Here is a 23,291-nt window from a genome sequence, read left to right as displayed (position 1 = left end):
TAGCTTGTGATCCCCTATACCAGCGTTTAAGGTGGTCGGCTTAGAAAGACGTAATTCATTGTTCGATATCCAGCACCACTGTTCAAACTTTTTTTTGACTTGTTGTGGTCTCAGCAACAGGTCATTCAGGTTGAGATCAACAGCGGCAAGAATCGACATGATTTGTTTCCACTCCACAAGAAGTTTTGTGTTTCCTGGTTCGCTTGTAGTAGAGAAGATTTGGAAAGCGGGCGCTATTGGAGACAAATTCATCTTTCGAAATACTGTTAAAGATTTCCACATTACATGCGGGTGTAGAGAGTTTAGTGAGAGTTCATGTCTGATTTGGGTCATTGAAATATAGGTAGGAAGCTTCAGAACACGCCGCCAAAAAATTCCTTCCAACTTTTGCCAGAATGAGACGTCTATGTTCCAGCCTGATTCTGATCCGAAGGTGATTGCTGGAACCACCTTTTGGGTATAGAATATCAGCACTGGTGGCTAGACCAAACTTGCCGTAACTTCTGTTCAACAGCTGACACTGGATGCTAAATTGAATCATTCGATTGACCATGCAACCTTCCAGTGATGTTCGTGGACTGAGTTGTTGAAAATGATTCCCAAGTATCTTATTGAATTAACTGTATCAAGACAGTTATCCTCAATTTTCCACTTGAAGGTTTTTTGTCTTTTTAAATGAGCTTGGCCAATGATGATGATCTTCGTTTTCTCAGTATTTAGCTCCAGGTAATTTTTATGCAGGTATTCATGAAGGTTTGCAAGTTGTCGTTGGAGTCTGATCTGGGTCCTATCCAGTAGAACCACGTCATCAGCGTATATTATGCAGCCTACTTCGGTGTTATTTAATTTAGGTGGAAAACATCGCACATCTGTGCGGTAAGCTGGGATGTCTGAGATGAACAATTTAAAGAGTTCAGTTGCTAATGGACAACCCTGTTTCACACCTATACTTGTTGGTATCCTATTGGAAAGGGTGCCTTGATTGTTTAATCTTATACTCACAGTGGTTTCAGTATGCAGAGCTCTAATTGGCTCGACAAGGTTTCTTGGGCAATTCCAGTCTTTCCGTTTTTGCCACAGTTTGTTACGATTAACGCTGTCAAAAGCTCCTCTCAGATCTATGAAGGCGAGGAATAAACTTGTCTTTGCCTTTTGACTTTCTAGTTTAAGGATGTTTAGAAGCATCAGGTTCACTTCCACCCCCACGCCTTTAGTGAAGCCTGTTTGTCGGATGTCAAAAATTTGCTCTGACGTTGACCACGCAGCTAGGCTTTGACGTAAAAAAGAAGCAAAGATTTTTCCTATGGTGTCTAGCAGGGCAATCGGGCGGTAGTTGGACGGATCCGCCTGATTGCCCTTTTTGTAAATTGGGACAATAATCGCATCACGCCAGGAGTTGGGTATCGTTGCAGATGTAAGTACACGAGTGAACAGTAGTTCGATGAAGATAGCCCATTGCTCCTCGTTCTTTTTTAACATCATGTTTGATATTAAATCAGGGCCTGCTGCGTGAGAGTTCTTCAAAGATCGTATGGTGACTCTTATTTCTTCCCCTGTTATTGGCAGTGTCCAAGATGTCAACTCTTGTGCTGGATTATTAACTTCTTCATTTTGTGAAAAATGTTCCCATAATGCTGTTCCCAATCAATCTCGTTTGATGGTGAGGACTGGTGCTTTGAGTTTCCTGCATTCAAGATTGCCCAAATTTCTCGAGAATTCTTTTGGACTAAATGCCTCAACAACTGTTCGGCCTTGTCTTGCTCTATTATCAGTTTTTGCGATTTCAACCAGTTGCGATGTTGTTGGCGACGTGTTCGTATTGCATTTTTGATTGCATTTGAGTCGCTAGCAGTTTTACTGGATTGCCTTAGGGCTCTTATGTCCCGTCTCATCACCTGTTTTGCATGTGTTAGAATTGACGAAGGGAGATGTTTGTGTTTAGAGCCCATTATGCGATCATCAGCTTTTACTGTGATGAAGTCAGAGAGCAAGGGTGCGTAATTTACAGACAAATCTGTGTCCGACCGTAATTTCCGGTTTAGTCCCTCTATAGTTGGTCTGTCGATCTTCAACCGGTTTCCACCGCTGTTTATTGAAATTACGGGCTCGTATTTTCTTTGTTCAATTGTCCATTCCACCTCGCAGGCCAACCGAAGCAAGTTGTGGTCGCTACTTGACATGGGGCTAATTAATAATCTCATGTCGTTTTCAAAGAGATTTTGTGAGACCCAAAAGTAGTCAATTATTGATTGAGCATTTGAGGATGACCATGTTTTTTGAGGGGGTTGGTCGCCCGGGACTTGTCCATTTACCATTTTGCAATTTCGATTTCGTAGCGCCTGGCTCCATGCCGACTCACGACTTTTTACCTCGTCGTGAGTTAATTGCTTGCACAGATTATTGATAGATTCTTGTTGTTTAACAGTGGCTGATCAATGCAAGTTGTTATTGAATCTATGAATTTTTTTGTGCTTATCTTGGCCGGGTTCCAGTAGCTGTTCAGAATAAGCAAATGTGATCTTGTTTCTTTGTCTTTGTTGGTGGTTTCAAGCAGTGCACTTTGCACAAATGGATTGGGGCTGGAGGAAGCCACGAGGCGCCAACTGGTATTTATTTTGATCATAATTACCAGGCCTGAAGAAGGCCGCCCCCTTGCGTTTTTTATTGCAGGATTTAATAGTGTCGGAAAACCGTCCCTTGATGGAGGCTCACACAACCATGTCTCTTGAAGACAGATGGCAAAGACCTTTCCCAGGTCAGCCTCAAATTCGTTAGATAAGTGGGTGAATCCTCTAGTATTCCATGAAATGAATTCACGCATACACTTATTGCCGTTGTCTAATGGCTAACGCTGACCAGGGATGTCAGTGTAGCTGCCATTTTTTGCTTGGTAACTAAGGTTTAAGCGTGAGGTTTCCATGGATGCCATTTCTCTGCGAAGCTCGACACGTCGTTGCTCTTACGTCCCTTGAAAGGTGTCTTTTGAAAAGGGCTCCTGCGTGTCGGACTTGAAGCTTGTTGGTTCCACCGAAATGTCAAATCCGAACATTAACAGTTCTTCTGATGCATTGAGAATTGTATTTCGGACTGAGGCTGAATAGATGTGTAGCAGAACCTGATCGCAGCATTTTTCAGTGGCATACTCTACTATACGTATATCTTCAGACAAAATCGTTCTGAGTGATGGAATGCATGAAAATAGTTTCAGTATATTTTTGCGGTTCAAATTCAGGTCATGATCTTCTTGGTTTAGATTTTGTAATTTCAATTGACAGTTTAAAGAGCTGGTTTCAGATCTCAAAGATGAGGAGACGTTTGAAGAATAGCGGACCTGCTTTTTTTCGCAAAGTTGGGGATTTTTTGGATTTAGTCGTATAGGCGGGTTTGGACTGTCCCCTGACTTTGCTGGCCTGTTCTCTTGGATTTAACCTGTGTGGAGGTTCTTGTTGGGTTTCCTTGGGGACCGCAGTAAAAGGGACGGTGGAGTGATCAGGAATGACATTGTCGGAATAAGTAGAGAAGTTGGATATGTCAATTATTGATCCCGATGACTTGCTCAAGAGACTTTCGCTGTCTGAGTCAACTCTTTGTCTCTTGCTTGCAGGAGCGACAAGATGGTCTAGTCCACTCAAATTTTTTTCTTCTTGGACAGTTTTTTTTCCACCAGATTTTGGCTGTTCTGTTCTTCCGGATAGGCCAGCTCTAAAATCAGGAGTCACATTTCTGATAAATTTCTGTGGCTTCGATTGTTGAACATGTTTCTTTGGATCTGACAGTTTTTTCCCAGACGGTAACTGTCTTCCTTTCGATTGTTTAGTTGTTTGAACTTGCCTCATGGGGACCTTTATCGATTTTGCTGATCCTTCGAAGATTCCAAATGAGGACTCGGATATTTCAGCGGTCAATTTCGGATTGAAGCAGTTTGCTTGTTTGATTGGTAATGACACAGGGACGGACTCAGAAGATTTCGTACTCTGGTCTCTAGCTGCTTCTGGTTGGGCTGTCGTAGCTGGAGCTTCACTTGCTGCATCTGTGCTATTCAAGATTGGAGCAGTGGCATTTGTGTTCTGTGATTAAGCTTGAGAATCTTCCGTCAATTGTGAGGGAACGTGAAGTTTTATATGATTCAGATCCGGGTTCTTCCTGGTTAAAGAGTGTCTCATCCATTTGACGGCTTCAAGCAAACCGTCGGATAAGGAGTTGTTCTGACAGTGATGACATGCTGCGAGGTCACTTAGACGCTCTTGCCATCTTATTGTTTGTTCCGCTTCTTGTGTTAACTATTGTTGCAAGAAGAGTGTCACAGAGTCAAATTTGTCAATTTTTTCTTTTAAAGTTATTATGAGAAACGTCTGATCTTTGTAGGCCTCGTGGAGTGACTCGTACATCTTCAAGAATGGAAGAAGAGCTGCAGATGAAGCTGCCAGGACGTTGTTGTAGATCTGCATTGCAGCTGCTGAAGACAAACTTGGTTTTGACTCAATGCTAGTTTTGTCTAACAAGCTCGAGTGCGAGATGTTGGAGTTCTCCAACTGTGGGTCGCTTACCATCGGCAAAGTTGTGATGTTGTAGGCCTTACGTGCACATTTCTCGATTTTTTGGAGGAATCCTTTTTAAGCGTTTGTCCTCCAGTCTTGGCATGAGGTGTGCCCGAGGTGCTGTCACCAGTTTTGCAGTTTCGATTGTCACATGTTGGCAAACAGTTTTTAATTGTTTTCCCCGTCTGAGCGCGTCCCATGTTATCACCAAATCTATGGGGATATTCGGCGGGGGTGCCATAATTGCGACTGTATTGATTGAGCGTATGTCGCTGGCTGCCGTTTGCGTTCATGTGGCTATAGCTGGTCTCGATGGTGTTTGAGGTTGTTTGGTCCTTAGTTTGTTGGCACTGAGGAACTCTCATCGGCGTGTCAACAATTGCAGAGACGTTTCTTTTTGTCACACGAACAGTATCTGGAGACGGTGTGGTTGGTGTGGTTTCTTCGGGGTCAAGTAAACATTTGTTTCCCTCCTCGTCCTGTGAAGCTTCCATACCTTCCGCATCCGTTAGTTCAAAGGGTGAAAAAAATTTGTCAGCTGTTTCTGAGGTAATTTTATTTGGTGTGATTTGAGATGTGTTATTAAATGAGAATGTTTGTGACGAATTTAGTCCAATTGGAAGTAAGTTGTCAAGAGTTAGTAAGGGCCTTTGTGAAAGATTGTTGGTGTGTAGGACGGCCTTGTCTGACGTGGCGCCTACCTCGAGTAAAGCGTTTGCTTCGGCCTCACCAGGTCCGAGCTCCGACTCAGACCGCGTTCCCACCGCTACCCCGTCAGGGGTGGAATCGGACGTGATTTGATCTCCTCCATCAGCTGTCCGATTTCCTACAATGTTCAGTGGTAACACGGGCTGTACGAAGGTTAGAACAGAAGCGGTAGAGGTGGTAAGGCTAGAGATTGGTGAAGTAGCAGGAGACCTGATATTTTCTGTTCACAGACAACTGCTATTTGTTTCCTGCTCCCCCACCACTGTGCTTCCTGATGGGCACGATGTATTTGTGGCTGGTGCGTCGGAGGATTGTACATGTTGAGGAGGAGTCACAGAAAGTTTGGAAAGGGACACAGGAGCTAACGCTGAATGGTTCTCCCCTATTAGTTCGACAGTTTCTGCTGGCACTTTCGACGCACGTTTTCGTGTAGCAGTGCTCACCTTTGAAATGTCCGAGGCTGCGTCTGCCTTTAGAGCTGTCCTCGGATTCTGCATCCTTCGTTGTTGGATCGTTTTTCTTCTGGTTTGTGGGCCCCCTTGGCCTGATTGAGCGGTCATTGCAAAGGGGTGCAGCGATGCTGGCCGTGGAGAACCTCAGGATGTTACGGTGCAAGACTCCACCTGCATACACCGCACAAGATATGTGGGCACTCAGAAGGGATCAAAGAGATGTTTTCTCCGCAGTCTCCCCGATTTGATGAAAGCGCCACCGCGCCAAACAGCCGCACAGCAGGCGGCGCCCTCTACCCCTGCCGGGCTCAACGCCTCGAGGGTGAATGCGGGTGCATTTTCAAGACAGTTCTGGTCACGTGATGCTTCAGGTGGGCTCCTACAGGCTCCGCCCCCACCAGGGAACGAAGCTACGAGCTGCAAGAGTCCCGAGTGACTCGCTGTGCTGTGAAACACTTGGCAGTCTCCAAAGCTCCGGTGTGTGGAAAAACAAAGTGTCCTTAACAGTAGACGCCTGGTGATTTGTGCATTCAGTAAGTGGGTGGAGGCATATCCCTTAAAGGACTGCACAGCAATGAGCACGGCAAAAGTAATGCTAAAAGAAAATTTTTCCAGTTTTGGCTTGCCCCGTGTCTTATGGTCAGATAATGGCCCGCATTTTGTTGGAGCAGTGGTGTTACAGATATGTGCGGGTCTTCAGATCGATAAGAGATTCCATAGTTCAAGGCATCCGAGTTCAGCCGGTCTTGTGGAGAGGCACAATGGGATTCTCAAGTCAAAGATCAGTAAAATATGTGCAGGAAGCAAGTTGAGTTGTGTGGATGCGTTACCAATAGCGCTATTATGCATGCGTACGTCTGTACAGGCTAAAACTGGGCTCTCCCCGTACGAAATCGTAATGGGGAGGCCGGCAAATGTTTGGTGCGCACCTCAGCCAAAATGACTTGAGAGGTAGAACATCCTGTGCTTAGTACTTATTGTGGCCTTTTAATGCAGAAATTGCGTTTGATTCATCAGCATGTGCAGGAGGCATTATCAGAGAGATACACCGGTCCGGGGCACGCGCTGGAGCCAGAAGACTGGGTGCTGCTTAAAAATTTTGAAAGAAAGTCATTGTTAGCACCCAAGTGGCGCGGCCCCTATCAAGTACTCTTGGCAACGCAGACGGCGTTACGGGTGGATGGACGGAAGTCGTGGATCCATGCCACCCATGCCAAAAAGGTTCCAACGTCACTGAAAGACTTGCCTGACCCAGACGGCCGGAAAGAGGCAGCGGTCCCGGAAACAGAAGAAACTGTTGCCAGTAAGCAGCCACCAAATCTGCCCAAACGAGAAGTGAAACTCGAAACAAAGCCTGGGATGACTGCCAAAAAGGGGGAAGGGCAAAGAGTGCCCCAACGTTGCCCAGCAGAATCGACATCACTGTTGGCCGACACGAAATCTGCCTTGCAAATACCAGCAGAAACTAAACGTTTACCCCTTTGGCACCCACCAGCACTTGCCAGAACGCCAAAGACCGAATCTGCATCACTGTTGCAGCGCACACCAGCACCTGCAGTAGTGCCACAGGCTGACTTTGAGCCTGAATCTTGAAGTGCACCGGCACTGTTCACGGATCACACGATACCAGGAGTGAGGCAATACAATTTTCAGCCAAGAAAGACAAAGTGATCCACAGTTCTTTATCGTTTATATCAACCTCTGGTTCTGCTCATGGACGGAGAAGGAACTAGAGGTGTAGAGGAGAGAAGCGTGAGAATTGTGCAAGTCGGACAATTCAAGACTCGCGGCTCCTCCGTGCGATCATAAAAAGTACATGTGTCTGGAACCAGAGCGGACAAGCTGGGCGCACATGGTACTAAGGCAATAAGATAACTGATCAAAAGTCCTCTGAGCAGTATGAGAAAGGACAAGTGATCTTGCCTAAAAATAAATAAGCAAATCCAGGCTATAAAGGACTGGCAGAACTGAACTGTGACAATTCCGTTGAACTTATTGACATCAGAGCAAGCGCAACGAAGAGAGATATCCGCGACAAACTGTAATAAGGAAGAAGAAGGACGATGAGAAACATGTCGGGAGCGGTTCCAGCCTCCTCCTGCACCACTGCTGAGAATGAGTCAATTATAAAGACTGTAAGCTTAAGAAAAACGCATGGTAAAAAGAATTGTATGCTGGCACTGACAATAATTATGTGCTTTATGAGCGTGGTAGCACCAATAACGACAGCCCTACCATTATGGTATGTGGAATCGATACACCCATTAGAAATGTTTTTACCAATAGTTAATATATCCACTACTGAAAGCCCGGTTCAGGTGATTACTTATACCCTGCCCCCAATGGAAGAAAATAAATATAAATAGTCATTAGTCTTTCTTAGTATAAGTATAAGTCCCAATGGAAGAAATTCAAAGGGAAGGGTTTGGGAATAACACCTTGTTATTAATTATGAATATGACACATGCAATTCTGAAGAAAACAAATTGCTGGGTATGTGCCCATTTACCACAGCATGCTGGGAAAGGAATAGGTTGGTATGTACAGCCATTACCATTAAGTTCTGCATGTAGTGCATCTTTAAGTGCAATGTTCTATGGGAAATGTAATGAGAGTAGTACGGGTCAATTAGACAGAACCAACATGAATGAGTTTGAGGAAATAATAATGAAGCCTGTGGGTTTTTCCATATTCCATAAAGCACAAGTAATGGCCCCAGAGCCCACGAGGAAAAGTACGCGAAAGAGAACACGACAAAATAGGCGAGATAGATTGTCCCCACCAGAAAAAACATCTGTGATGACGTTTCGTGTAAGAACAGACGGGGACAAAGATGCAATCCCCCCTTCTTACACGGTGAATTATAGCCCAAGAACTGTCCCTTTTTGTCTAAAAAAGCAAGGCTCCTTTTCACTCGGAACATATACTGGATGCATGAATACAATGGTATTGAAATGGGAAATAGAACCAGTATATGTGGGAGATCCAGTTTATTTTATATGTGGAGAGAAAGCATATCCTTGGTTGCCCAGAAACTGGGGAGGTACATGTTGCCTAGGTCTACTGTTCCCAGGAGTATTCCTCTTAGAAACAGCAGACATGGCCAGACTATCCAGAGGTAGGGTCAAAAGGACTAGCGAGGGTGTTTTGATAGCGACTGACATAGCAAAATCATTCATTCCATTCTTGGGGCAGATAGTGAACTCCTATAATATAAGGCAGCTGTCCAGAATACTAAAAAATACCATAAACACAACGACAGATATACTATTTAACATGACTTTGGAAGAAAGAGGAATCAGGTTAATGACGCTGCAAAATAGAATGGCTCTCGATGTGATCCTGGTTGATCGTGGGGGAATTTGCAAAATAGTGGGATCAGCGTGTTGTGTATATGTAGATGACTATTCCCCTACAATCTTTGAAGCAATAAAGAAAATGCATGTCCTAAGTTCCGAACTCCCTACTGGAGGAGGAAGCTGGGGAATAGGGTCTTGGTTTTGGGGAATACTGCGCTCTTGTGGATGGAAGTTGATTTCAATATTAGTAGTGGTGTTTGGAATATTCATAACGTGCTGTTGTTGCATACACTGCCTACCAATAGTTTGCGCTGAGGTAACTGAGGGATGTACTAAGGGATGTATGCATATGATGACAAAAAAAAAAAACTCATGGCCGGGCTGACCAAGACACAAATGAGATAGAAACAGTAAAAGAATTGATGGCTATAGATATTGATGAAGATGATGTTTACAATAGCATGCAAAATTCAGACATAAGTACTTCAGACTTATCATCATTAGAGGAGCTTACAATAAATAGATGAGACGTTTGGCATACGGCCAGAGGAGGGTTTGTCAGTCTAGAAAAATGGATACCTCTCCTATGTGACCGCAAACGTATTCTGATGGCCGTGGGCCAACCGTCTCATGCACGATATGACGGAATATAGGTTTCAGAGTTTGCCAATGAACGCCATTTTGATGTAACAAGAATCGCCATTTTGTTTTCTAACCATTGCTCATTGCTTTCTGTTCTTATTGCTTCGCAGTACATTTTCTGCTTACACTGCTCGACTGTAAAACATTGTTGTCTGCACGTGAAAGGACAAGGCCGCAGGGCCGCGAGGATAACAAAAGTTTGTTGAAACACAACGTAGGCAGCGCCAGGAAGAATGCCCGGCTCCCTCCCGAATGTAGCCTTGAAGCAGAGCTGCAGGGCATTTAATCATTTTGCAGCTGCTAGCCAGTCTCGTTATATGGTACAATATGTTAGAATAAAGCAGCTAACGGCTTGAATTATGCTCTTCTTACGGCCCCCCTTGCTGAGCCGCGTTAGAGCGTGTCAGCTCCCAGGACACGAATAGCACCTCATAGATAGCAAGGTCTGAAATGCAACTCTTCCCCCGTATGTAGCTCGCTTCCAAGAACAGAAGCGCTGTGTTCTGTTCAACAACTGAAAGATGCCTCCGCACTCACAAATTGAAAATTGTTACTAGAATAGATATTTGAAGGTGTCATAGTTGTCGAAAGTGTCCATCATCACACCAAGTTCAAAGAAACTCAATAAAGGGGGGTGTTAAACATGTCATAGCTGATTGTTTGATATGCATTTTGTATATATGTAACTGATGTACGTAATTCACTCTCTTGCGTCCCTCGAGGTCTAGAGATACACGTTGCGGGGCATGAGACCGAGTTGGCCAACTGAGACTTTTGCTTTGCAATAAACCCTAGCTTTGGGAATACAACCTCGTGTCTGGCGTATCTATCGTGTGTGGTGACTCGCCTTGTTTCCATAGACGTAAGGGACCCCTAGGGGCCCCTTTCAGTAATCCCTACTTCAGTCATAGTTTGAATTTTATTTAATGCACTTAATCAATGCTTCTTTGCAGACAATATTGCTAGTCTTTCTTGTAGGAGCAAGTGTGAAAATATTGTCTTTGTTTCTAACTGTGGAGCAAGCCACATAAAGCTGACCATGAGAAAAGCATGAATCCCGTAAATCGATTCCAGCTACTTCGAGTTGCAGCATTGAGATTGTGCAGCAACATTATTGGTGTCCCGATCTACAGCCGATGCAGCAGCGATCTCAACATAAGCTTGAAGTGCCGTACCCGTACGTGTGCGGCTGAAGCATGTAAGCTTCGTACTCTTGACATGGCATACATTCATCAACGCCAGTGAGAAATGAAGTTCCTGTAATTAACATGAGACATCTGCCACGATGTGATGGACTGCATTGCGAACACTATTTTAGAGACATGCACCGTTTCCTGTCACCGGCATCACTACAAAATCACCGTTTTGTGTCACCCACATGACTTCTGAGGTGAGTGACGCTAATGTCAGCTAGAACGCTGATAGTGTGGAATGTTTAGGAACCATGAACTGCTGAAGTTTACGTAGAACTACAGCGCAGAGAGCCATATGGAAGGGGTTGCAGTCTGCTTAAAAAAAACAGATTAGAGAAATGTATATTTAATACTTTTTACATTGTCTACACCATGGAACCTACCCACATGCCACACACACATATATATATATATATATATATATATACACACACCCCCCACATATGGAAGGGGTAAGCATTGCAGACAGCTAAACATTTTGAACAGACACACACACATATATATATATATCCACATATGGAAGGGGTAAGCATTGCAGTCCTGTTACGAAAAATGAATCTAAACATGTATATTTTATACTTTTTACATTGTGTATACCATGGAGCCAGCCAACATGCCAAATTTCAGGTTTGTAGCACGTTGGGAAGTATGCTGAACATTTCCAACAGACAAACACACACATTTTCCCTGCTAATATAGAGATAAAATGGCAGTCCTGTAAAGAAAGGATAAGAACGTGTGTGACTGTAGCTTATCGACAAATTCAAAGATAAAATCATTAATGAAAAATATGTCACCGGAAAGTCTAACGGCTTAGGCACAGTCGTAAGCAAGTATTGAGTGGTTTACCTGACCAGAGCTCCCGCCAAGTATAGTGCAACCTCACGCGGCACTTCTTCTGGTAACACAGAAGCTTATGCACAATTTGAATACAGCGTCTATGAAAGAAACAAAAAGAAACATTCAACATATTACTTTGTGTTAGAGACAGCACGTGTTGTCCACATTTCTACTAGACCAACTTGAAAATGGAAAGCCATTGTGAGGAGCCAGAAATGAGACACAGAGAGAGAGGAGACATATTTTTGATTTTACACTTTTATTAAAATAAATGGGGTTAGAAAATGCCTCACTATCCCTATTCTAGGAGGCATTTCCCTACCTCAAACCAAACTACAGAGTCTGGCAGTGTCACGATGTCCAAACAAAAGATCCGCCCTGTGTCCATAACCCTTATCAGGCCCTCACACTCTAAAAGGTGTAAAGGGGTTTGCTTCCTGAAATTACAAGTGCTCAAATGTTCAAGTTCAGCACAAAGTCAAATCCAAAAAAAAGCTCTTCTCACACAATGGATTCTTGACTTTTCATAGTGATCAAATGTTCAAGTAAAACACAAAAGTTCCAATTCAACAGAAAGTCTTTTTATCTTGAACAATGCTCTTTTTCCCAGGGATTGGTTTTCTTAACTTTCAGTGGTTCAACACTTGGGACAATGTGTTCTTGTCCCCAAGCTTTCTCTTCCTTTAATATTTACAGCTGTTAGGGATATATCTTCCCCTAAGGATTTCCCTCTTCTCTTTATAGTTTCCCAAAAGTTCATTAAACCAAGGACCTTTCCTTGCAGGTCTGGACAATATCAATCTCCACCTGTGCATACTTCTGCCAGGTCACATTGCACACTTGTTTCATCTTCAGCTGGTGTATTCAACACTGCGTCTCCTGTTAGTTTAATAGATAATTAACAGCCAAAAAAAAAGCACAAAGGAAAAAAACAAATTCAAGAAGGTTTACAAGCTAGACATAACAATAAATCAAGCTGGAAGGTCAACCCTGAGTGATTTCGAAAGTTTACCAGGGGTTTGCTAAAATCTCAACTGACCATTCAATACCATACCACTCCATTCCCATTCAGCCCGACATGTTTTATTCCTCACACACTACTAACACACTCAAGTCAGGGGAAATTCTTCAGGGGCGCTAATTTGCCTGTAAGCAATTCGCAATAGGTGATGACAAGGATAGAAGACTTCAATAATCTCCAATTTTAAAACCCAAACAGATGACTCAGAGGATGGGTCTTCCCAATCAATAGCGGCAGTCAACTTGTTCCTGCTGCGGCGATTCTTATTACTTGGTCAGGTAAAGGGAAGAGGGTTCACACCAGCGACTGCCTCTATAGCAAGAGGCCTTAGAGATGGAAACCGATATAAGGGCTCCCAAACGTTGTCAGCATGTGCACAAGTTGCACTGTGAAGGCATCTATTGATTGAACTGGTTCTGTTCCTGGCTCTACAAGTGCTGCAGCGCTGTTTTGTTATCAAATGGTGTTAGGACATCGTTGCAACAAAAAGCTAGAGACCAAGTAATTATACCAGGTCACACAGCCGCTGTCAATGGGGCCCAACATGGGCAAAAATCATTCAAAGTTCAAGAGAACGGTTTTGATACGGTATCCAAAGTAGTACACTTGTTGAAAATGAAAAGAATTTGTTGGTAGTTTGTATCAAAGTATTAATTTATCCATAGAAATTCAAAACAAAGCTATCACTAATGTCTTCTTAGTGAGGGAGTAGTTGCCGCAACTCATATGTAATACAGACTTAATGCCAATGCATTTCGGAAATAATTTCCTTCTTCGGGGCAAGTCTAATCAGTTCCAAGTCAATAACATAATACATCAATATCGACATGAAAAATCACATATACATGTTATAATAATAATAATAATAATAGGAACATACCAGTCAGCAGAGATTCCAAAGAAAATCAAGAAAAGAAATAGAAAGTAATAATGAGTTGATTGTTTGTGAATGGCCGAAAAATGACATGTGTAAAACTTAGTTTACCTTAAGGATGTGGCTTAGAAAAGAACATACGTTGTACAAACTCAAAGTGAAATGTGACACAACGATATGCTGTGGATACAGCAGCTGTGGTGTAAAACACGAATGTGTTTACAAATGATTTCTTGTAAAGGGAAAGGATCGCAATGAGTATTGTAGCGTGACTAGCACAGATGTCTGTGCAAAATAACTAGCATATGCAGAAATCAGATCTCATACCTCGGAGCGCGTTGAAACTCCTGTGTGCAGATGCAGGGCAGAAACTCGGTCTGCCGTGTTAGGCGGTTGTCGTGAAACACGAATGTGTTTACAAATGGTATCTGGTAAAGGCAAAGGATCGCAGTGCGTATTGTAGCGTGACTAGCATGCGTGCAGATGCCGGGCAGAAACTCGGTCTGCCGTGTTAGGCGTTTGCCGTGACAACGGCTCTCTTATACTACACGTGACCACCTCGCGCCATTGGGAGGCCGGTGGTTACGAACCTAGGTGTATAGCAGGAAATAGACTGCACAAATCACAAAAGTAAACAATTTACGGGCATACCTACTTAATATCCTTAATTATGATGTCTTAATATCCAAAAATGAAAAAACTATGGAAATAGTAAAAATACTCGAATGAAAACAGGACCAAGGCAGGACCCGAAGCAGATGGGGGGAAAACATCTGTTTGATATAAGAAAACAGAGGAACATGCATATCATGAAAATCAATAAAACATGGAGATACACGTGGAGCACATTCAAACCACTCAATTTAAATGCTACATATCTGTGGTCAACATTTGATATAAAAGGACATTGGAATAATAGTAATGATTGAGCACAACCTCGTCACAAACGGTGTCGCTCACAGGCGGCACCTTGGGTCCCAGACAGAAGTCCGGGACTTGCGGCAAGGTTGCTAACATGGAGACATTGGAGCAAAAATAGTCCACAATGCAGGGAACACATATTTAATTGAAATAAAGGCAAAGCAATGTAAACAGCAAACATCACGCATAAAGTGCATCAGGGCATCGGGAAGGACACATATGTCCTAGTATTCCAAAGGGATTTAGATTTAACAGTGGTAATTCATTTCTTCGTTTAGACCATTCGGGACATCGTTGCCCAGGCAGGGTCCCGGCTGGAATTGAAGTCCAATCTGTTTAGGTGGTCGTACAGAGCCAGCGTCTGGAGGTAAAAGAAAGAAGTGCACTGTGCCGAAACTGTGTGTTCGGCTGTCCCTTGCAGTGGGGATATGTCCGTCTCTGACGCTGTTTTAGTTTGGGCACTGCAAGTCCGTTCCGTAGGCTTCAAAATGCTAAACCATAATCATCCGTAAATCACGATTGCTGGCTGGGGCTGAACAGCTACCTTTCTTCGCATGTCACTGGTACGCTAATTCCAACTGTCTCAAAAATTACAAATGCATTTCGATTCCACGCGTCTCCGTTTATATTTGAGATCTCCACCTCTTTTACCATGTTTTGCCTAGATTAATCCTATAAACGGAAGATCTTTGTCGTTCATTTGACGGTATGTCTGCCAGTGTACTGCTAGTGGTAACTTTGGGTTCAGGCTACACAGACAAATGTTCTCCAATTCTAATTTGTCTTATGGTGCTTCCTATATACAATTTCTTGCACACACAAATGATAGCATATACAATGTAGGTTGTCTTGCAGTTAATGAAGACTTTAATTTTGATTGCTAAGCCATCTTTCCACAAGAATGTGTCACAGTGTGGATGTGCATACCTGCCCATGCTGCAGATGCCGCATTTGTTTAATCCAGTTAGGGTCTGCAACCAATCACTACCACTGCTTGTAACATGAGAGCCTGTGTCTAGAACAGATGGACATAATTGGTTTCGGATGGTTGGTGCTCGTGTGAACACACATTTTGGCTTATGTGCTGTGTATTGTTTCAAGTCAGAGTCCATACATTAAATGTGCCAGTGTTTGTGTACCAGTTTGTATAAATCATATGCATCCTTCGAGTATTTGGTAATTAGGTCAATAGTTGTGTTTCTGGTGTTTACTTTGTCAGGATTAGCTTTTAGCATGACCAACCTATCTGATGTTTCAGTCCTATCTCGTGATCTCTTTACAGCTGCTGACAGGTATCCTCTCTCCTTGAATCTTTTTGCAAGTAGTAGGCATTCTTTGTCAAACTGTTCTGTTTTGCTAGTTACAACATACCTGGTAGAACTCCCTTACCGGTAAGTTGTTAACAGTAGATCTTCTATGGCAACTCTCTGCATGTAATGTAGAGTTGACCTCTGTGGGCTTCCGGTATGTTGCTGTCTCTATTCTGTTCTGATCAATGTATATATGTAGGTCTAGAAAATCTATATTGCTGTCACTACAGTGTCCTGTAAATGCTATAACAAAAGTGTTGTCATTTAAATAGTGTATGTAACCATGCCATGTAATGATATAATCAGTGTAGCGTTTCCAAATGAGAACGTTACCAATATAGTCATTGTTAATCAGAGCATGGGTTTGTTCATATTGGGCCATGAACAAGTTGCCCAATGAAGGAGAATATTTTGCCCCCATTGCTACTCCCTTAGTTTGTACATAATAGGTATCAATGAAGAGGAAGGCATTGTTCAAAAGTGTGAAATTTAAAAAGGCTTTCAGAATTTCAATGCGTTTATAGTGTGATGCCCTAAAGTCTCGAAATGTATAGTCGATAGCTCGAATGGTTAGTCTGTGTTCGATTGCTGTGTCCAGTGCTGTAAAATCCATCGTACTAGCAGGTAACAGTCCTGCCATTGTAGCTCTGAAAGAAACTGGAGTACTTGTGTGCTGTCCCTGATGTAGGATGGTAATCTCTCAACATGTCCTTTAATGGTATTGTTGATATATTGCGACAGGCCTTCGATTGCACAACCTATTCCACTCGTGATCGGATGGACCTCTGGCAAAGTAGCAAAAGGTTTATGTATCTTTGGCAGAAAGTATATTATTGTTGGCATCACACAGGTTCCGTCACATTGAGAAAACGTTTTTCCTCATTGGTTAGGAGCCCTTGTGCATGCCATCTGTGTAACATCCCCTGTAGCTCTTGGTAGGGTTGTTTGGCAATTGTGTATAGCATCCTGGAGTCTCCAAGTGGTTTTTGGCCATCTTCATGTAATCTTGTGTGTCCATTAACACAACATGCCCACCCGTGTCTGCTTCCTTGATAGCTATACTTTTATCATTGGCCAAGTTGTCTAGGGCTAGTTGTTAATTCCTGCTTAGGTTATACCTAATTTTATTTGTTGTCTTGTTTTTCTTGTCTATGTGCTGATAAACTTCATTCATGACTGCCTTATGAAATATATCAATGAGATTCTCATTAGTCAACTGGGGGGTGAACCGTGATTTAGGCTTAAGTTCTTGTAGTCGTAGGTTGCTGGCACTAGCCTCTACAATGTGTATAGATCCTGCTCCCTGATCTCACTTTCTGATTCTATAGACATCAGTAGGAGTGTATGCTCTAGATATTCCATGGTCAGATTGCTCAATGGTTCCTGTCTTAGTGGTGGTACATAGGTCTAAACCTTTGTTGCAAAGAATTTTCTAAATTTGAAAATGTCGATTTCAAAATTGGTCAAATCTGTACCTATGGCATCGTAACTGTAGCAAAACAGAACAGTTTGACAAAGAACCAATTTCCTGTTGTGTTGTGTTGCAATGACCCCTTCCCTGTGTGTGTTGGATGGTGCAATTGTGTCAACGCTATTTTCAGTAATTCAAGTGGCATGACCACTTTTCCAGTATTCTTCTGTCGCCATAAGGTGTCTATGGGGGACATCGAGCATCCCCTCTTTGTCCTGAGTTCCTTCTCTTCCCTGGGTGCAGCTCCTTGCAACTCCATGATTGGTGGCTCTTGTAGGTGGTTGAACCCTTCCTTCAACACCATTTGCCAAACTGCTCCTGTTCCTCGCTCTCTCTCCTTCAAGTCCCACAATTCTCCAAAATAAGATGCACATTTTGCCTCAGTCTGCTGCCTCATTACCTCTCAATATTGCATTTTCCCCTTTGGTGTGTGCTTGGCACTTCACCAATGCTAGCTCCTAGGGGTATGCAATCACTTCAATCGGCTCTCCCAATAGTAGTGCATGCTGTACTGGGGTTCCGTCTGCACTCCTATACCATCTCCTGAGCCACCGTGCCAACCCAGAATGAACTGTGGACGTGACATGAGCACTGTCCGAGTATATTGTCACTCTTATTTACACTGTGCTGTAGGGCCAATATGAGGGCAACTAGTTCCGCTGCTTGATCTGAATAATGGGGTGGTAGCATAGCACTCAACACCCTCTCACTTGTCCCATCTTCTCTTAGTCTCTTAGTCTAATCACTGCAGCCCCTGTCCTCCTGATCCCGTCACTCTGGTCGATGAACCATCAATATAAATGACATCTCCCCCGTCGAGTGCATCTTCCTCCACCTTGCGTGTCTCACTGAACAAGTCTACATTTTTGGTGCAATAGTGTGCCCAATCTCCGTGACTAATGCTGGGTTTACAGTTTTGCATCTCACTATCTCCAACTCTGGTTTTGATAGTATGATCTCATACCCTGATGCTTTCTGAGTTGTTAGTGTGCTCTTTTGCTTGCGTCATATTAAAAACAGTGCATGCGCCACGTAAAGGGTGGTGGAGCACCCCATTGTTATAGTTGATGCTCGCTTTACCGCGAAAGCTGCGGCAGCCAATGATTGTTCACACTGATAGCGTCCTCTCATTACTGGATCGAGCTGTCCACTGTAGTGAGCAGTTGGCATGTGGCCTATGCTCATTTTCTGTGTCAGTACTGCCTTCATAAACACACCGTCAGTGTGTGAAAACAGGAAGAATTCTCTTTTGTAATCTGTGGTCCCTAAAACTGGAGCCGTGCATATTGCTTCTTTCAGCTGATTGAATGCAATCATTTCCTGCGTCCAGGCCAGTGGTTTTGTTCCTCTTTGAGCCTCCTTTAGTGCAGTTAGCAGTGGCCTGGTGTAAGTGCTGTAATCGAAAACCCATGCTCTGCAGTAGTTGCACAACCTGAGGAACCGTTGCATTTCCCTCACTGTCTTGGGCTATGGTGTGTTCTGTATGGTTTGTGCTCTCTTGGGGGCAATGAGCCTTCCGTCTTTAGATATCAGCTGTCCAATGTACACCTTCCTCTGACAGTCCTGGAGTTTGGCCTTGTATACCTTGTACCCCTTGTTTGCTAGTACTGTAAGCATGCATACAGAATCTTTCCTGCACTGGTCTTCTGTCTTGCCGCAGATCAAGATGTCGTCTATATATTGTAGCACTGTGCTCTCTGTTTAGATATTGCTTAGATCCATTTGGATCACCCTGTTGAAGATAGATGGTGACTCGCGTACCCTTGGGGCAGCCGAGTGTGTATCCACTTCCGGTTGGTGTACATAAAGCTGGTTAGGTCTTTTGAGTCTGGGTGCAAAGGTAGTGAGAAGAAGGCGTTTTTCCCTGCGCTGCCCCTGTCGTCTTCCCTTTTAACTTCAGGAGTATCTGTGCAGCTATCCATTCCTCTGGCCCTATTCCCTCGAACTCTGCTTTTGCGCGCTGCAGCACTTCCTCGTCGGGGTCAATGCTGCCGGCGACATTCCCTGGGCCTCGCTGCTACTCGTCTTTGGTATCGGGTGGACGTTTTTAAAGTGGGGGTTGAATATCCCTCGGCTGCTCTTAGTTCCCTCAGTGGGTATATATAGGTGGGGCTGGTGGAGGTGCGGAAGAGTCAGAGCCCTCCGCCTTTACTTCCTGTTGGTTCAACATCCATACCTTTCCGCTGTGCCCTTCCTGAAACATACGCCACAACTGAAATATGGCCATGCGGTTTGCTAACTTCTTCCCCTTGTATGTGCTCTGTAAGTGAGTCAGTAGTGATAGCAGCACATACTTGGAGAAACGCCATTAAGGCGGGCATGGGTTTAGACTCTTCCCCTCCGTATCTTTTGACCATTGTATGCTATACTACATAATTTTGGTTTTGTACGGGGCAAGAGTCTTACACATATGTTTTATAGGCGTTATTCCACCCACCATCCCTTGGTACATCGGGTACATGTTTACCTTTTACTTGACCTCTAATCGAGGGTTTCGAAAGACCGCTGTCAAATGGAAAAGATTATAATACAGTGTATATCGCATTTAATTGCTATGAGCCCCTGCGGCTCTGCACCTTACATGGCATACTCCGCGTACAGCCCCTCCTTCCCCAACCTTGCTGTTCTCTTGCACAGTGCCACAATCTTGTGCATGCACCTTCCGTGCACCGCCGCTGGTTAACCTCTCTACAAATCCCAAGTCCACAATGCTAGCTCCTCACTGTCACACCATACCGTCCTATGCACCAGCCTAAGGGTGACATCATCAAACTAAAATTACCAAGTAGATAGACAAATCGTGCGCACAGAAGACAATGACCCACTTCCCAGTTCTGCGGATAACCCCACAAAATCCCACAATTCCCACAAACTCCTACAGCTGTCTTCCCGCCTCTCCAGGGCAGAGTATACCATTATCTCTTGTGGCTAACTGCACCCGTTGCATCGCCTAACGCGTGAAACGCCTCTCTCTAGGAGACTTAACCAGCTACTCACCTTCCGTACACTAGGATAGCTGCAGCTAACCCCTACGTGAATACTGTCATCTATGCTTCAAGCTAAAATGCCTAATTCATAGGGATAATGTATTTGCACACTTCTAAAGTCCAAGCCTATCAAGTCAATAGTTCTGGTTAATCACCAGAACCTTTTACCTTGAGGACCGAACTAACACTAGACATAGAAAAGAGACTTCTACCTTCGCTCCAAGTTCTCTATTCAACATACACCTGCTAACAATATACTTCAAGTACTACGCAATACTCAACCACTACAACAATACCTCCCACCTCCCGCTCATATAATGCCCACCCTCACACCTTTCCTTGCTGATTGCCTGGACCAATACCTACGTTCCGTGTTTGTGTATGCTGCTCGGTCGCTGGCTCCCCATGGACCGATTGCCTCGCTCTCCTGGTCTGCCTTGGACTCTTCACCAATCGCGGGTGGGTTTGATTTCCAAAAGCGGCTCCCGATGGACCATCTCCACTTAGTGCAATTCCAGTTTACTCGCAATTCCCATGAAGGTTCCACAGAATTTCCAGGTCCGGCGGCGAAGGAGGCAGCTTCTGGCCGGTCTCACGCCACAGCCATAGCTCTGCTACCAACTTGTTAGGGAAAAACTCCCAGGCAAGCAGGGCGGGTTGATAGGAGTTCATTGACATCGAACTCATGGAAGGCCTAACTCCTTCCCAATCCCAAAAGGAAGGGAAGTCCAGACAAGTGGCAAATTTAACTGGGTTTATTACAACCAACAAACCACAGGGGTTCCCAGCTCGGACTGCACCTGTTCACGGTGCCATGTGCAACTATGTGCTTGCGAAGTATCTGAGTATAGACCATTGTTAGCGCGTGAGTGCTCCTTTCCCAACGCATAACTGTAGCCTGCATGTAACAGTCTTGTTGCAACTTTTGTCTCGGTCCGTGGGATGGCTGTGTTTCTCAACCACCAATTCTTGGCTCACTCCGAGCACGGCTGGATCACGTGCTATGACCCCTGAATTAAGAGGAAGGGTGGTTTTCCACTGCAGGTGTTCACTTCAGTTCAGGTCGAGGAATGTCCTACTGCAACAATGCGACTTTGGCGGTGGCCTCGGTCCCCACCGCAGTAGTTCTGCTTACACAGCGTTTGTCGTGCTTTGGGTTTTCTGGGTTGGTTATGGCCTACTAGGATTTTCCAAACCAGGGCCTGGTTTTCCGTGTGTGTGTCTTCCATATAGCATCCATAGGTTAGTGCATCATGGTTCCGCCAGGTCCCGTGAGTGCTCCTGCAAGTCCATGGGATTAGTTGCATGTAAGCATCGGCAAGCCTATAACGTAATCTCCTTGCTTCTGGCGTTTAAGCATTGCTGCAATAAGCTAGTGGCAAAACAATAAACGTGTAGACTGTATGTAAATGTCACTGTCCTCTACCTCATAGAGCTGTGCGCATATGTTCTTTGTGTTTTGCGTGTGTGTGTGTCAGATATGCAGATGGCACGTGTGCTTCATGTCTGATGCAACTAGGTTGTGTGCCCTATAATGGCTCAGCATGGCTTCTCAGCGCTTTAGTCAAATCTGTCCATGTAGCTATCTCCAAGTCCGTCTTGTGTTTCTTCATCCACTCTGGGTAATGTTTGTGGAGCTCTGTGGTTATAATGACCGCTGAGTGGATACTGGTCCATAGTGGGTGCAGTGGGGGTTGGTGCGAGCTTGTGTAGTCGGCAGCCATGTTGTCTTCCGGTTGCGGTGTCCGTCAAGGCGGGGGGAGCAATTCGACCTCCTCTCTTCAACTCTACCCCCAGCTGCGCTGACATAGGTCGCTTATAACAGAGCTCTGATTCAGCAAAAGAACATAAAGGCAAGGGAAATATTTTTGTAACAGCTTCATGTAAAAGCAAGGGCGGCTGGCATTACCCACAGAGTCAATACGGACAGACCTTCACTGATCACAATTTGCTATAAAAAGGAGACATTTTCACAGGCATTGCAAACATATGGTTGGGGGAAGAAATATATCACGTGCTGATACCCTACGAGATCAAAAGGCAATAGGGGGAAACTCAGGCGGCGCATTTGGTCAATGCCAGGACCCAAAGAGAAAAGGAAAGACCGCCTTTCTAAGCTTCCACCTACCCACAAAGAGAATCCTATTAGAACCTGTTGGCTCAGGTTGGAGGGCACTCAAACAACCTGAACACCCAAGTGAACTGCTGGAGGAACCGACAGACACCACACAGAGCAATATGGCGGCCTTGAAAGAGGACATGGGTGTTTTCAAGTATTTTTAGGATAAACTTTCTTCCTCTCTACAACTGTAATTCGATAATTCTACAACAGAATTCAAATCTGCATTAGTTGACATATGAAAGGACAATGCATCTCTTGAAGAAAGAACAGACAGTAATGAGAAGGCACTGCAAGATTTGGCTCAGGAGTCTACGCAATCAGAAAAGCTCCTTGAACGTTTGCCACGAGTAACACAACGTAGAGTTGACATGTGAGGATCTGGAGAACAGATTGAGAAGATCCAACATTCGCATACGAAATATTCCAGAGTCAGTGAGTGATACGCTCTTAAAAGAGGAAATTACGGGAGTCTTCAAGGATCGATAGAACGCGGAAGCGGACTTAACAATTCCTATAGATAGAATCCACAGGGTACGACAGAAGCACCAGGATCCGGCAGCACGACCCAGAGATACCTTCGTGGCATTGGCGTGTTATCCCCAGGAGGAACAAATCTTACGTAAAAGCCAGAAAAGCGGCACAAATTACACTTAATGGGAACAAAATTCAATTGTATCAGGATATTTCTCCACTTACGCTACAAAAAAGAAGGGATATGCGTGAAATCCTGCAACACTTGAAACTACAAAAAATACCCTACAGATGGACCTTGCATTTCGGCCTTCTTTTTATTTGGGATGGGAAACAACACTGTATCACTAACAAGGAGGAGGGGCACATATTTTAGATCTCGACCAGGAAGATCAGGCGGATCAAGGTACTGCAACCAGAGTATACACACCTCACAGACCTC

The 23,291-nt window shown here is 44.2% G+C and overlaps 1 protein-coding gene across 2 annotated transcripts in view; it reads right to left on the bottom strand.

Annotated features, from left to right (window-relative positions):
* The window catches only part of ARMH3 (armadillo like helical domain containing 3), a 1,518,639-nt gene that overhangs the window by 312,390 nt on the left and 1,182,958 nt on the right, over positions 1–23,291 (bottom strand). For both annotated transcript variants that reach the window (XM_069611618.1, XM_069611619.1), the window contains one exon: positions 11,682–11,770. In XM_069611618.1, the coding sequence (XP_069467719.1) occupies positions 11,682–11,770 (89 nt within the window). The remainder of the gene's footprint in view (positions 1–11,681; positions 11,771–23,291) is intronic.

The sequence above is a fragment of the Ambystoma mexicanum genome, chromosome 8, assembly GCF_040938575.1.
Source record: "Ambystoma mexicanum isolate Mex_15411 chromosome 8, UKY_AmexF1_1, whole genome shotgun sequence".
Lineage (NCBI taxonomy): Eukaryota > Metazoa > Chordata > Amphibia > Caudata > Ambystomatidae > Ambystoma > Ambystoma mexicanum.
The sequence above is the reverse complement of the archived record's forward strand: the minus strand, read 5'-3'. Positions and strand labels throughout refer to the sequence as shown.